Source organism: Perca flavescens, chromosome 19 (assembly GCF_004354835.1).
Source record: "Perca flavescens isolate YP-PL-M2 chromosome 19, PFLA_1.0, whole genome shotgun sequence".
In the NCBI taxonomy this organism is placed as follows: Eukaryota; Metazoa; Chordata; class Actinopteri; order Perciformes; family Percidae; genus Perca; species Perca flavescens.
The window spans coordinates 25,740,531-25,754,622 of record NC_041349.1 but is presented as its reverse complement, the minus strand read 5'-3'; the positions used below and the strand labels follow the sequence as shown (position 1 = coordinate 25,754,622).

The following is a 14,092-nucleotide window of genomic DNA, read 5'->3' as shown; positions in this document are numbered from 1 at the left end:
CAATGACAGTTTATTCCCCTAGTACACAAACAAATCTGTTAGTGATAGAGCATTCTCATACCTCATCTTTAGAATGGCCTCCCACTACATGTTAAAGAAGCTTACTCAGTTGACAATTTTCAATCTAGATTGAAAACCCATCTCTACTCATTATACTACAGCCAACCATAACATGCCATCCTTTCTGCGTCCTGCACAAACAATGCTTTTGCTGTGTTTGGTGTTTTAACCCCCCATAAACGCCTTCCAGGCAGCGCTGCCTGGTAGGCACAAGGATTAGGCAATGGTTAGGGTTAAGGTTAGGTGCCTTGAAGTCAACGGTTGCCGCTCTGCCTTGAAGTCAATGCATGGGGCTTAAAACACCATCGAGCAGCTTCTTCACTTGTTCTCTTATGTTGCTGGTTTTGTATTGTTTATTATTACTGCTTTAATGCTGTTCAGTTGTTTTGCTGCTGTCTGTTATCGCTGTGTTCCTTTAATTGTAAAGTACACTGAGACCATGTCTAGTGGTGATTTTACACCTTAAATGCATTTGATTGAGTTACATTTTAACATGCAGTTTGCCACTGACATTTTCTTTCAACAAACAGAAAAAAAATTCGGAGTGTCTTTTGCAATAGGTCGCAGCCTTTCGCGATGTGTATATTGTGCAAGTATCGCAATGACAATAAAAAATAAATATATTGTGCAGCCCTTATAATAGTATAGTCTTTTAACAGCACTTTCTTCCCCAATAAATAGACAATAAATCTCAACTCCCTTACCACGCTCGTCTCTGCTGCCTTCATTCCTCTTCCAGCTTCATTACATAACAGTTTGGAAGAGCCGAGAACAGAAAAGGAGAGGTGCAGAGAGGGGGGGGGGCAGCTCCTCTGACCTCCCACCAGAGGGGGGAGACACAGTGATGGAGGAGCCATCAGCTGTGTGCCAGCTGCTCCTCCTGCTCCCTATTGCTCCTTTCTCTCTCTCTCGCTCTAGCCCTCTTTTCTCTGTCATCCTCACATTTCTCCCCTCCCTCTCACTTTCTCTCTCTTCCTCTGCCAACCCGCCTTGTCTCGGTAGCTCACTTTTCTCTGGCGTATTCCACAATGCCCTCTTTTTTTTTTTCTCTTCTCTGATCCCTTTTATTCTCCGTTTCCTTCCTTTTGTCGCTTTTTTGCTTTAATATACAATCACGTCCAGCTTTGTGACAACTTCCTCTATCGCCTAGTTATGGGAGCCCTGAGGGGGAGAAAAAAAAAAGTGATAAAAGTATTGCAAGGCCATAAAGAAAAAGCCACACTTGTAACTATTTTTGTTCTGCTACATCCCACCCCACCCCCCCGCCCCCTCAAGGCTTCCATACCCTCCTTCCCAACTTTTGTCCCAACACCAACCTTTCGCCTTCCCGACACATTTCTGTCTGGGGGGTCAGAGAGGTTGCAGACCACTGGGTCCATGTCATCACGGGATAAAAGGGAGAAGTCAGGGGACAAGGGGGAGGAAAAAGGTGATGGGAGAGAGACGGTAATTCTGGGAGAGGCCCTTTAAAAGGGCAACTGTACTTTGAGAATGTTTCTGTTAGACAAGTACTGTACATGTCTGAAAAAGGTGTGCTTGCGTCGATGTATACTTCTAGAGACACACCCGTTTACGATCAGTACCACAGTTGGCCAAGAACTCTGTCAGGGCGAGGGCCTCAGTCATGAATCATGTGGTTGCTCCCTGAATTATTTATCACATTATAGCTGCTGATTTGGCCCTTTTTTTTTAGGACTTCTCTAGTGCACGCACATGCATACACACATTTTGAAGAGGTGAAGGGCAGGGGAAGGTTACATGGTGCAATAAGGGTTGCATGCCTCAGGATTTTATTTTGTTTCACATGTTTGGATCAGAAAAAAAACACATCCATTGTCCATTAGCCCAGTTTTAGTGCCCCCCCCCCCTTTACAGACATTTGTACGGGGCTGTGAGGTCTCAAATGTTGCATGCGGTGGTAGAAGAAGTAGAGTAGTTTAGGGCTGCCACCTTTTAGTCGATTAGATGACTAATCGGTAGTTTTGGTCTTAGTCGATAAGATTTCTTTAGTTGATAAGTCATTTTTTTATGCTTATTTATGCTTATTACTCATTTCCAAGAAACTTATGAGCACATTTCTGGTAAACACAAGATTTATTGTGGTGCTTTTGCAGGATTAATTGTGGAGAAACAGATGGTTTTACAGATGGTTAATTAACTACATTTATATTGTGCTTTTCTAGTCTTAACCACCTCTCAAAGCGCACAGCTCTGTCGATTAAATCAACTAATCGATTAGTCAACAAAATCATTTAATTGATAGTCGACTAAGAATTTCTTTAGTCGAGGACAGCCCTAGAGTAGTTACAGTAGTAAGTCAAAGAGTAGTAGCATCAAAATATACTTAAAGTACCAAAAGTAAAAGTACTTATTATACAGAAGGGCCCATTTCAAACTGATGTGTATTATATTACTGGATTATAATTATTGATGCATTATGTGCCAATGCGATTATTTTGATCAATATTGAGATCACGATTAAGTTTCACGATTATTTGTTGATTTGAACCAAAACAAATTGTATTGTCACATGGGCTGATTATAACTGCTTTCACATCCATATTGTGCTACATTCCTCTTCCTTTATTGAAGGATACTATGAAGCAGTATGCCATTTCAGCTGTTGTGCGACCGCTTTCCACACATGCACGTTTGCCGCGAAAAATACAGGCGACGCAATTTTCTGTTCACGTTAACGGTATCTACCGGACGAAATAGCAATGCAGATGTCTGCAAAGTGGAGACTGGTGGATACCCATAGAACTTTACTTGTCCCATATAAGTGGAAAATCATGAGAAATAAATGTGTATTGATAACCATGGTGCAAGGCTTGATCACCAGCGGGAGTGGGCCCCAGACCCCCAGGGCTCAAAGAGCCCCAGGTTCACTGTCTGGTAATTGATTCATGGCTATTTGATTCATCATAACTCTATATGGGAATACCATAAAAGAAACCACTAAAAGCGAGATTTCGACTGACACAAGGGCCTGTTTTATGACCTTATCTCTGTCTTGACTGTCTGTGTCACAATCTAGTTTTCAGACCTACATTTAAGCTGATATTTTCCTTTACAAGGCACCTCAATCAATGTGTATTTAATCAAACTCTCACACAGCAATAGGGCCAGGATTTATGCACTGGACAGATGGGAAAAGTGGTCAGAGTAGCTCACATAATCGTTCATCGTCCATCCAGTTTTGACACTACATAGTCTCGCATTGCCAGACCTTCCTCCACAGCGCTGCAGAGGAGGGTCTGGCTAGTCCACACAGCATTCCGGGATGGGATAAAAATGTGCTCTGGTTTATTGGCATTTCTATACACCAATCACAATCGTCTTGGGCGGCGCTAAGTGCCGGACGGAGCAACGGTGCCTCTGCAAAATCGCCTCGGGAAGGAACTTGTGCATGTGCACGTAGGGAGGTGGGCTCTGGAATTGAAATGGCCGTTGATTGCGTAATGAGAATTTTACTCCAAAAAAAAAAAAAAAAAAAAAAGAAGATAAATACAATTTCATTAGCTCGGAGGACGTTTCCCGAATCGACCGGAGTTTAGAACGCCAACACAAAGAAAGCGGAAGCTGAGGGACGTCCGGCTGAAAATGAGGAACATCTGGCGGAACCTCCGGCGGCACCAAACAATCCCCGGAAATAAAACGTCGTCGATAGAGACTTGACTAGTATATGATCGCTGTTGGCTTTTAAAAAGCAACACACAAAAAAATAATGAAATTATAATGGACTGACATGTAAAAGGGAGTTTTTCCTCACCACTGTCGCACTAAATGCTTGCACTTGGGGGAATTACTTGAATTGTCGGGTCTTTCCCAGGCCAGTCTGCAATATACTGAAAGCTCTCTGCTCCCAGGGAGAGTACAGAAGCTTAGCCTGACAGTCAGTGTGTTACAGTATGCCCACACAGCTGTTTGTACCCTTTCAATATTCTATGCAGTCAGGTAGATGATAGTGCCGCTGATTGATACTCAGTTACATTGATGTCCATCACTCAACAATTCCTGCATGACTGAATGAATGAATAACTAAATAACGAGACTTTGATAAGAAAAATAAAAAAAGTGCACAATTTTAGAGTTTTTTTTTACAGCCCCCACCAACACACCACACGCACACCCACACCCACACCCACACACACACACACACACACACACACACACACACAGAGTCCCCTGAGAATGCAAAGAGCCCAGGACAACATTAAACCAGATCCTGGGTTTGATGGAATTAAAGTTGTTATAAAATAAACAATAAGTCAAACCCACGCACGCACTTTGCGAGGTGACCCCCACTGACTTGATGAAAAAAATATAAACATCCCGACACACTAGGAAGCACTGTTAGGTCTGGAAATGAGCACCGTTCACCTTCGGATGTGCCCAACGGTATTACGTGATGAATATTTCAGACTCGTCGTGAGAACGTTTAAAGTTCACAGTGCAGCAATGTTTGCCTCAGTGTAGGTGTGCTGTTACATAAGAGGGAGAGGTGAGGAGGAGGGGGGTCTGTTCAAAGACAGACTGTCATGGTGGCTTGTTCAGAATACGATCTCATATTGTACTAAAATTGTCACACAGCCGATTATCGGCTCGCTGTGTAGTCACCTTTACTCGTCCCAATCCCACTGCAAGTTTTCCACTCATCAAACATAATCCTGGCAATGTCTAAATCACATTAAAAAAAATACTGTTAAATGTTTTCTCCGGGACAAATGCCAAGGGGAAAACCTCACAAAAAATGCCTGGAGGTTTAATCCAGGTTATTAAAAGCTATTAACACGGCTACATCTCAAGGAAATGCTGAGGGAAGTACAACTGAGAGTCAGTGGGAATTCTTGTTCTTCTCTCTGAAGACCGTAAATCCGAAAATGTGCAGGCTTCATGGTTTCCATCCAAACTTCTTTGTTTTTTTTTTTACAGAAAAATATGGTGTGTTTCCACATCAGGGATATCCTATAACACAAAATTGATCTCTTTGGGAGGGTTGGAGGGTAGTCCAGGAGTGTGTGATGTTTTTGGTCAGTAATCACCCAGGTGATGACCTCTCGCAGAGTGAGATGTGTTTACATGGTTGTGGCGTGTGCGTGTGTGCGTGTGTGTGTGTGTGTGTGTCACACGTTTTTGTACTAATAGGCAGAGCTTTAAGTCTTGATTCAGATCCCCAGAGGGTTCTCCCGGTGCTATTAAGTGACTTTAAAACACTGCAGTTACAAGCTGAGTGCATATACTCGCCCCGAAATAGTGCTATAGGAATATGGGAAACCATGACAACACATCCAGGTAGCAATTATGTATGCCATCATCATCATCAGACCAGAAAAGCATGGCAGTGTTATCCTGCATCCATGTGCTGTCCAGACGTTAGTCAGATAAACCACTCTCCAACCAGGAACTCCCTTTTCTATTATTTCTTTTTTTTTTAAATGTCCTTTTGGCATCAAAGCAGTGGGAATTCCCAGTGCTGTACAAATCAGTGGTTCTCACCTGGGGGTCGGGGGACCCCCCCATGGGGATCGCAAGATCATTTCTGGGGGTTTGCCAGATGGTTGGGGGACAAAAAAAATAAATATGAAATGACATATTCTAGACTAGGGAGCAACTCGAGGAGGTTGAGAACCACTGGTGACTGTTAGAGAGCTATGAAATGCACGCCTTCTTTAAACTGGCTGTCTGATCTCTGTGCGTCCGACTGTTCACTTACAGAAGGAGCTGCTTTCGTCCTTTGTGCCTTCCATGGTGCCATCCGGCAGCATCTGGAGGTAGAAGCCGTGTCTGCAGTAAAGCCGCGTGACGATGCCCTTCAGCTGGGGCTCTGCAGAGCAAACACAGGGTTAAGCACACGTTAGTGTCCGGGGAACAGGAACAGGAACACACACACACATTGACTAAACAAGAGGCACGTCTTGATATTTACACTGTGAAATAGTCAAACAGTGAAGTGTGTGCACTTGCATGTTGGTGTGTGACTGTGGCCTTCAGCAGGATTGATGGGATCCCGGCGTCTGCTAAGGAGAAGCATCTTTCACGTGTTCAAGTGAGGCAAGGTACAGTCCATGTGTTTGCATGCTGTGTGTACGTGTGTGTGTGTGTGAGTGTGTGTGTGCGTTTACTAGGTCTGGGACAATATGCTTTTGTCCCAATCCGATTCCTTCACGATACATGTGTGCCCATGCGATTTGTATTGCGATTCGACAGCATTTGAGTTTTGCGATTTTCTTTTCCTTCTTTGATAAAAAAAAACAAAAAGTTGAATAATACACTCCCAGAGACAATATATCATGAGACATTTCTAAAAACTAATTGCTTTCTAAAATTAGAATGCACATTACACATCAGTCAGTCAGTCGGTCTGACATGCATTTCATTTTTAAAGAAGTACATAACGTGGACTTTCTGCATTTTCTGCTTTCTGTTTTGCTGGAAACGGATATGATGTAGTCGACGTCGGCGGTACCGTATAAACAGAAAATGATTTGGGTTAATCATTGGTAAAAAAATAAATAAATAATATTATTGTTATATAATACTGTGCAAAAAAAATTACGATACATACAATTTTCAATATATATATATATTTTTTTACCACCCCTAGTGTTTGCCCTCATGTACATGTGTGCGCAAGTAGCTGCCCACAATGGGGCGAGCATCACAACTGGGGGATGCAAACAACGTCAACCAGGTAATTAGGCAGGACGTTAGTGCTAAGATAGCAAGAGAAAGGGAAGCTTCAATTATTTGATTTTATAGGGACATATGGTTGTTTCATATTTGCATTTGTGAGGTATAAAAGGTTGTTTTTTGGGGTTTTATTTTGCTTATTAGTAAAGTGTATTGCTAGTTTTAGTATTTCACATTATTTAAGGTTAAAAAAAATGGGCTGTACTCAACATTCAGAACATTAATATCAGTAATCGGTAATGGCGTCCTGAGCGGAGAATGAAGTCACGCTGCCTTCTGTGCGTGTTGTAATCCGAGCCTCTCGGTTCTTTGTTTTGGTTTTGGTAGCCGGTCCTGCCGCCCCCGTGCACGTACGTGCATGTTAGTCCTGTCCTTTGGCATTGATGACCTGGGAATGAATGATGAAACCCGTTTGCCCCTCCCTTCGTGTCCAATGTACCGCTGGCTGGCGCTCTGGTCGGGACAGGTTAACGTTACCGCTGTGAGCTAACTAACTAACTAACTAACTAACTAACTAACTGTTGTTGTTAGCGCTCCCCATTTCCCCCTCCCGTTGTGATCTGCTAGTGATCAGCGGTAACCTCCATACAGAGCAGAGGGGCAGCTCCCTCTAGTGGTATGTGGATGGAATCTCTGATATATAAAAGAATATATATAATAATACTATAGAAATACTACAAATACATGTTTAAGTGTAATATTTTTGTTTCGATATCAACTTGCTATATAGTTAGGTTCATGGACGGGGCGCCGCATACATCCATAACTAGTTACGAGATGTGATGGCACTATAGTAAGCAGAGGTATAATCAACGGTTCAAAACACTGCAATTGTGGCTTCAAACTTGAACTATTAGGAAGAGAAGTGTGTTATGAAGAGGAGACTATTTTGAGCCTCCACAGCAACTGCTAGCGGCAAATTACGCAAAACAGTAAGAAGATATGACCGAGAAGCCTCAAATTTGGCTTCAGTTGGAGCGGGACGGAGGAAGTACTGCGTGGCTGTCGACAACAAATATTGGTTTTAGGAATGAACCTACCTCCTGTGTGAACTACCCGTAGCTGAAACTGATATAGGCCTATGCTACTCTATTTTGATGTGGGCCATAATGGTGGTACTTAGAGAGCCTAATATTTTCTGAAGTGGTATGCGATGTAAAAGAAAGTTTGAGAACCACTGCGCTAGGCAGTGGGAGCACTATGACAACTGTCAGTTCGCGGCTAGCAGTGCAGGCCACCGCCATTACGGCTCAGCCACCACCGTGTTTGCAGCGAAAGCCATGTGCCGTCCCTGGCCCAGACTCAGAATCCCAGCCCGGACTGAAGTTTGTTCAGTACAGCACCCAATTCAGAACTGAGCTGCCACTTCATGCTTACAGACTGATCTCATAAAGTGGCGTATGTATGACACGCCTATTCTTATACCATTTTGGCGTGTTATCAAGACGCAAAATCACTTTTTTAGCATGTTTATCAACGCCGTTCAGCCGCCAGTGATCTACATTACGTGTGAATTTTCGCCGTAGCGAGTAGTATGAAAGGACGTAAGTCCGCGGAGGGAGGTCGGTTGGGGTGGATGGGTAAAACACAGGACTTTCACCCAGGAGAGCCGGGATTGCGTCCCACGTGTGGTGTTTTTCAATAATTTTTTTTTTTTAAGCCTTCCACAATGTTTCTTTCCTAAACCCAGCCGTTTATTGTTTTCCTAAGCGTGTGACATTGGTCACCTTCATGTTTTTGTCGGGGTTTTTTTGTGTTACTAAAGCCTTTAATAGCTTAAAACTACTATTTTTTTTTAAAGTTCTCGCGATAGCACGGCACGTTCTCGCGATAGCACGGCACGTTCTCGCGATAACATCCGCTGTATACAGCGTAGACATACACGCGGATAGCTCAAAAATGCTTAGAGATAACACGCCATTTGGCTTTAGGAAAGTGGCGTGTATGTTTACGCAAAGTCATGATGCTATGTTGACAGTTATTTTTTTCTTCAGGGTATCTGGGGTCAGTTATTTACAAAAAAAGGTGTAGTTGAAAGTGAATAGGCCCCTGAAGTTGTTTAGTTATTTCTGTAGGATGTGATTATTTCACAGAGGTACACTTTTTGTGGTAGCTACAGTGCCGATCCTGACCTCCCTGGGGCCCTAAGCAAAATTCTGCTAAGGGGCCCTCTACCTGACCCGTGGTGCCGTGAGCTATGTAAACCATTTGCCATTGCCACACAGTCACCAGTTCACCTGGGTCTGTGTTGCTAGTACTTGCTGAAGACGGCTGTGCTGTTTTTGCTGAAGCTGGCTGTACTGGGTCTGTGCTAGTACTGGCTGTGGAGGCTGGATGTGTAACAACTGAGTCTGTGCTTGTACTGGCTGATGATCCAGCATGTCCTCTACTGACAAACTTAAGCATAGCACCTGCAAATTATAGAGAACTCATTTTTATAAGCTGCATCCGACCCAATTAAACTGGCTCCCAATTTCCTTTTATACATTTTCAAATATAAAATACTATTTATACTATGGCTTGGCTCTTGTAATATTTAAATAGTGAACTAGTGATGCAGATATTAATAATCCCTGTGAGTGATATCAAGAATTAACTTTTGTACAAGTAAACATGTAATACCTGATATCAAAAATAGACATTAGTAGGTAAAAAATAACTAAGGGGCCCTACTAGTAAAAATAATCAAGAATTCACATTGCAAATAGTAAAAAAAATCTAAGTCTTGATATCAAAAATGCATAAACTGTGAACGAATAAAAGCTAAAATGGCTTGCCATAGCATGTTAAAGTTTTTTTATTATTATTTATTATGTATGTTGAAGCAATTCTTGATTTATGGTTATAATTTACTGAGGGATGTGCATCCCTATTGACCAGTATGTCCAGCTAATTAACATTTTAAATTCAATATAGCTTATAAATCAATGTCAAATTGTCAATACATTGCTTTCCATCTTGCATAATTAGTGCAGTTGTTTAGAGTTTTTAACTACACATTGTCTGAGACTAGATAATCAGTGTATGTATAATGTATAATGTGTACTTTGATGAGAAGTGCCATCATTCACGCCCATATATTGTAGCCTACAGTCTGTCTGGTCTTCACATATATTTCTGTTTGAAAAATGTGCGTTTCATTTCGTGCACGCGCCTAACGCATGATAACACACCCAACGTGGTTATCTTTTCCGAGCTGCAGTAAACAAACACCGTTGCACTTTGTCGTTTATCAAACGTTATATATAATGTATTTTACTCTCACCTTTGTCAGGCACAAAGTCACAAAACACAGCCCTGGAAGTGATTGGCATTAGCAGCTAGACACAGATCAAGACATGCATTGCCTGCCTGCCCAGCTAGGTTAGCAAGACCGAAAAAAAACACAATAGAAATGCACATAAACATAACTTTACTTTGCTGACATCAAACTTGGAGAGGAGAGAACACAAGTTTACCTGATTGTTGTTCCCGCAATTCACTCTCATGGTGTTTTCTCTTGACCAGAAGGATAGTTTTGCTTCATTTTGTCATGGATGCTGATTAATTGACACGCTATGACACAAGGGGGAGGCGGGGCCTCGAGTAATTTGCGGGGCCCTACGCAGCTTGCGTAGTGAGCGTATAGGGCGGATCGGCTCTGGGTAGCTACCTGGAAATATGAAGCGACGAGCACCCTGTAGTGTAACTACAGCGGGGTGCTGCACTTGAACTGAGCAGAAAGCTCACTTCCCTGCGTGTAAGGTGGCAAAAACTCAAGAAACAAACCAGACCAACTTTACCATCACACTGAATGTTTAACGAGCCATCTCCTGTCGTCGTTTTGCCCTGCTCTGAAATACCAATCGCCATTTACGCGGTGCACTTGGAGACATCAGGGCTAACTATTTGTTTTGCCGAACCGATCAGACTCCGTCATCCGCTACCGCTCTAGAGATAATTTGGGGTGTTTTTCTCAAACTTTGTTTTTGTGTTAAGTTTCTTCTCTCAAGCATGACTGAGGGGGGGCCCTTTCACGCCAAAGTGCTGAGGGAGACTAAATAGTGGATCAGCAGGAATATCAGAATGCTGAAGTGTTTCCACGATCAAGTTTTAATGAGATGCATCAAATATGGATGAGACAGAGAAGTACGGGGGCAGCTGGCAGTTGGCCCTTGGTGGACAGCAGGGGAGAGAGAGAGAGAGAGAGAGAGAGAGAGAGAGAGAGAGAGAGAGCGAGAGCGAGAGAGAGAGAGCACTGCAAAAGGTAACAATCCCAAAATGTACACTCAAAATTAATTATACACAGAAAATGAATACATTATGGAGAAGACACTATATTTGAGTATGTTTTGTGTATCCATGGCACTTTCATAAAGTTAGAGGGGAAGTCAAAATATAATGTTGAAAAAGTGAATTAAAAATTCAATATAACAACAGACTGAGATACCATGACATTTACACCCAATCATTTGAGTCGTGCCACATAAAAACGGTAATCCCACACTTCCCATAATGCAAGTGTGTCTTTTTTTGTGTTTGCTGTATTCAGGAAATGTTGGCATCATGAGAAAAGAACAGGACAACCTCATATTAATCCAACTTGGGAGTTGGAATAACTCGCATCATTCTGAGCTGGTTAACCACGGCCTTGTTGTTAGAATCAGATAAAAAGGAATTCAGCCTTCATCCCCTATTTTAATGGGTCACATATTTGTAGCAGTTTAACTACTGCCAGTTACAAAATGTGTATACAGTAGGTCTTTTTTTATTATTATGAAAACAGCTTGTTTGACACCTTTTGTAGACCCTCCATGTCTGTTAAATGCCCATGTCTTTCAATATGATTCCCAAAGTTCCCTCCAGAGAAACAGAGGATAACAAGTAAATTGCCCTTGATGTGTAAATGAAAGCATTAAATTATATATTTTACAAAAATCAATGCAGATAGGTCTGAAATTGTTTTTTGGCTTTGTGATTATATTATTCTATTGCACTGTATCCCCATCACTTTGTTTTCCCAACATACAATCTCATTATCATCAATTTGACGGGATTTGTTTTTTATTTGAAGAGAAGGTGACATAATGTTAGATTAAAAATGTTATACAAATACTCTTTTTTTTTTTTTTTTTTTGCAAAGCTAGCAAATTTTTCTGCAATCCTTGAGAAGTTGAATTGAAGCTCATTAGGGTTTGAGTTAAGCCTTGGATGCAAATTGGTCAAAGAAATGCTGGTGTGTAATCCTCCCTTTCATTCCGACAGCGTGACACAACATGTTTTGAAAGCTTTTCATCGGACGTTCTGGCTTCGGCCGCGAGGTTGAGTCGCTGTAACTACTCAAAGATTAAAGCTCATCCATCCAGCGGTGGCTGAACTAGACACAGAAGGTCAAATGTGGGGTGTGGTAATCGGTAATATCCTGAATGTTAATCCCAAATTAAGCCTCAAGACCACACAGCCATGTGCTGCATAACAGATCTGCCACAGTCCAGAGCAGAGCACAGAGGAGGGCGCATGTTGGCGTGAATCGGCTTTCGTGCGTCCCTGTTTGGTAACGATGCTGTAATCCAAAAAGCGCTGCTCGGACATGCAAAACTACTGGGGCATGTACAGAGCCTTTACACAGCCACAGCCACACCCACACGCTGCCTAAGTCAATGTGTGTGGAGTGTTGTGACAGTAGGTCTCGAGTGAAAATGCAAGAAACGACTATCATTACCTATAACATGAAACCAAAATACAAGAGAATTGTTGTTTAAACCCTTTCTACCATAACTGACTAAACTCTATAGACTTATATTGCTTTGGGGTGTAGCTTTACAGTAGTTCGCCTTACTCCATGACAGCTTGTTAGACAAGATTTTCCAAAGTGAATTCTGCGATTCTGTCCTTACAATGTCAACACAACCTGAGACCTATATATTCTGACGTCTCCACGCCAACATTTTGATCAAATGGTGTCAATGGGAAAAAAGCTTAATGTTCAAAAGGCACTGGGATTGATCCACTGGGCCATGTGGATATCCATTTTTAAGAACAGAAACTTGCTATCTTGGCGTTTGACTGTGATGCCAAACAAAGGTTAGGAGTTAGAAGCATCAGAAATCATCCTTTGGGGACTAGGAACGTTCATTATCAAAGCTAGCCAGTAGATATAGCAAAATGTCAGACAGTTGGATGATGTGAACTAACATCCTTGCGCTCCATCACTAGTCACGCACGAATAATCAGCAGGGCATGTGATAATGTCTTTTACACCAATCCATTCCCCCAGTGGGATGACCTTTGCAGCTTCTTCAGCAGTCTGCTTGGCTCCTTGGTAAACTTTAGATGGTATATCTGCGGGGTTCTAAGGGTGGTGATGTGCATAATGTATGCAGAAGTCAAACTTGATTTGGGCAAGATGTGAAAACTTTCCACATGCATAATGGGGTGGCCTGCTGGAGTTATGATCGAGCCAGAGACATCGCATTAAGGAATTAACCGTTTCTAGCAATGACAGGCAGCATCCTACAGCACAGGACGGATAGATGTCTGCCATTTGAGATGCAGTTTCGGGGTGTTTTCGGAGGTGCACCGTCCACCAGGAGTGGCCACTCTCGCCTCAGCTCCCAGCACTGACTTCCTAATGACTAGGAGTTTATTTCTCTAATGGAACTTTGCTCTTGTTGCTGCATGGAGATCTTCTTCGTGTCTGGGCTGAAAGTTGTGCGCACCCCGGTGTCAGGACTTAGGCCGGTGCTGGTAGTAGTTGTATGTGGATTGAAAATGCATTTGCATTTACACGTGTTCAATGTGGTCACAATGCGTCCCTGACCACCTCTGGAGGTGGTTTAGCACATCACAATCCGCCCTCAATGTATTTAATGTGAATAAAAAGCCTGCACTATCTGTAGTAAAGCTCAATCCAATTGCAATGCAATCACCTAAAGCACATTTTAATGCAAGGTGTAAAGGGGGCCATTGGTACATCAGCAATACACAAAGCTTATCACATAAGGAGGAGGTTGGGGTGGTGGAGAGCTGAGGCTAAAAAAATGGTTTGCATGAGTGTCATCAGCAGAGTGGGGCCCCGATCAGAGTGCATTTTAGCAGCCTGGGGCAGCTTTTTAAAGAGCTTTGCTCGCTGCTTTTGCGTTGCTGAGCACCCTGCGTTTTTCCGCTGTACTGTATGTGCCTTGCGTTTATGCATCAGTGTCCCGAAACATACAACGGTTGGCTGAGGACGGGTGCCTGAATCAGGGGGCAGTTGAAGCCTGAATCCAGCCTAGGGTTTAACTGAAGAAGGCTTAAAAAAACTCAGTCTGACATTTTGGAATTAAAGCTTCCGATGTTAACATGTTTCATGTCGTGCGGC

The 14,092-nt window shown here is 42.6% G+C and overlaps 1 protein-coding gene across 1 annotated transcript in view; it reads right to left on the bottom strand.

The window, feature by feature from the left end:
- The window catches only part of fgf11a (fibroblast growth factor 11a), a 135,212-nt gene that overhangs the window by 53,040 nt on the left and 68,080 nt on the right, over positions 1 to 14,092 (bottom strand). The window contains exon 2 of the mRNA XM_028564676.1: positions 5,777 to 5,887. Coding sequence (XP_028420477.1) covers positions 5,777 to 5,887 — 111 coding nt within the window. The remainder of the gene's footprint in view (positions 1 to 5,776; positions 5,888 to 14,092) is intronic.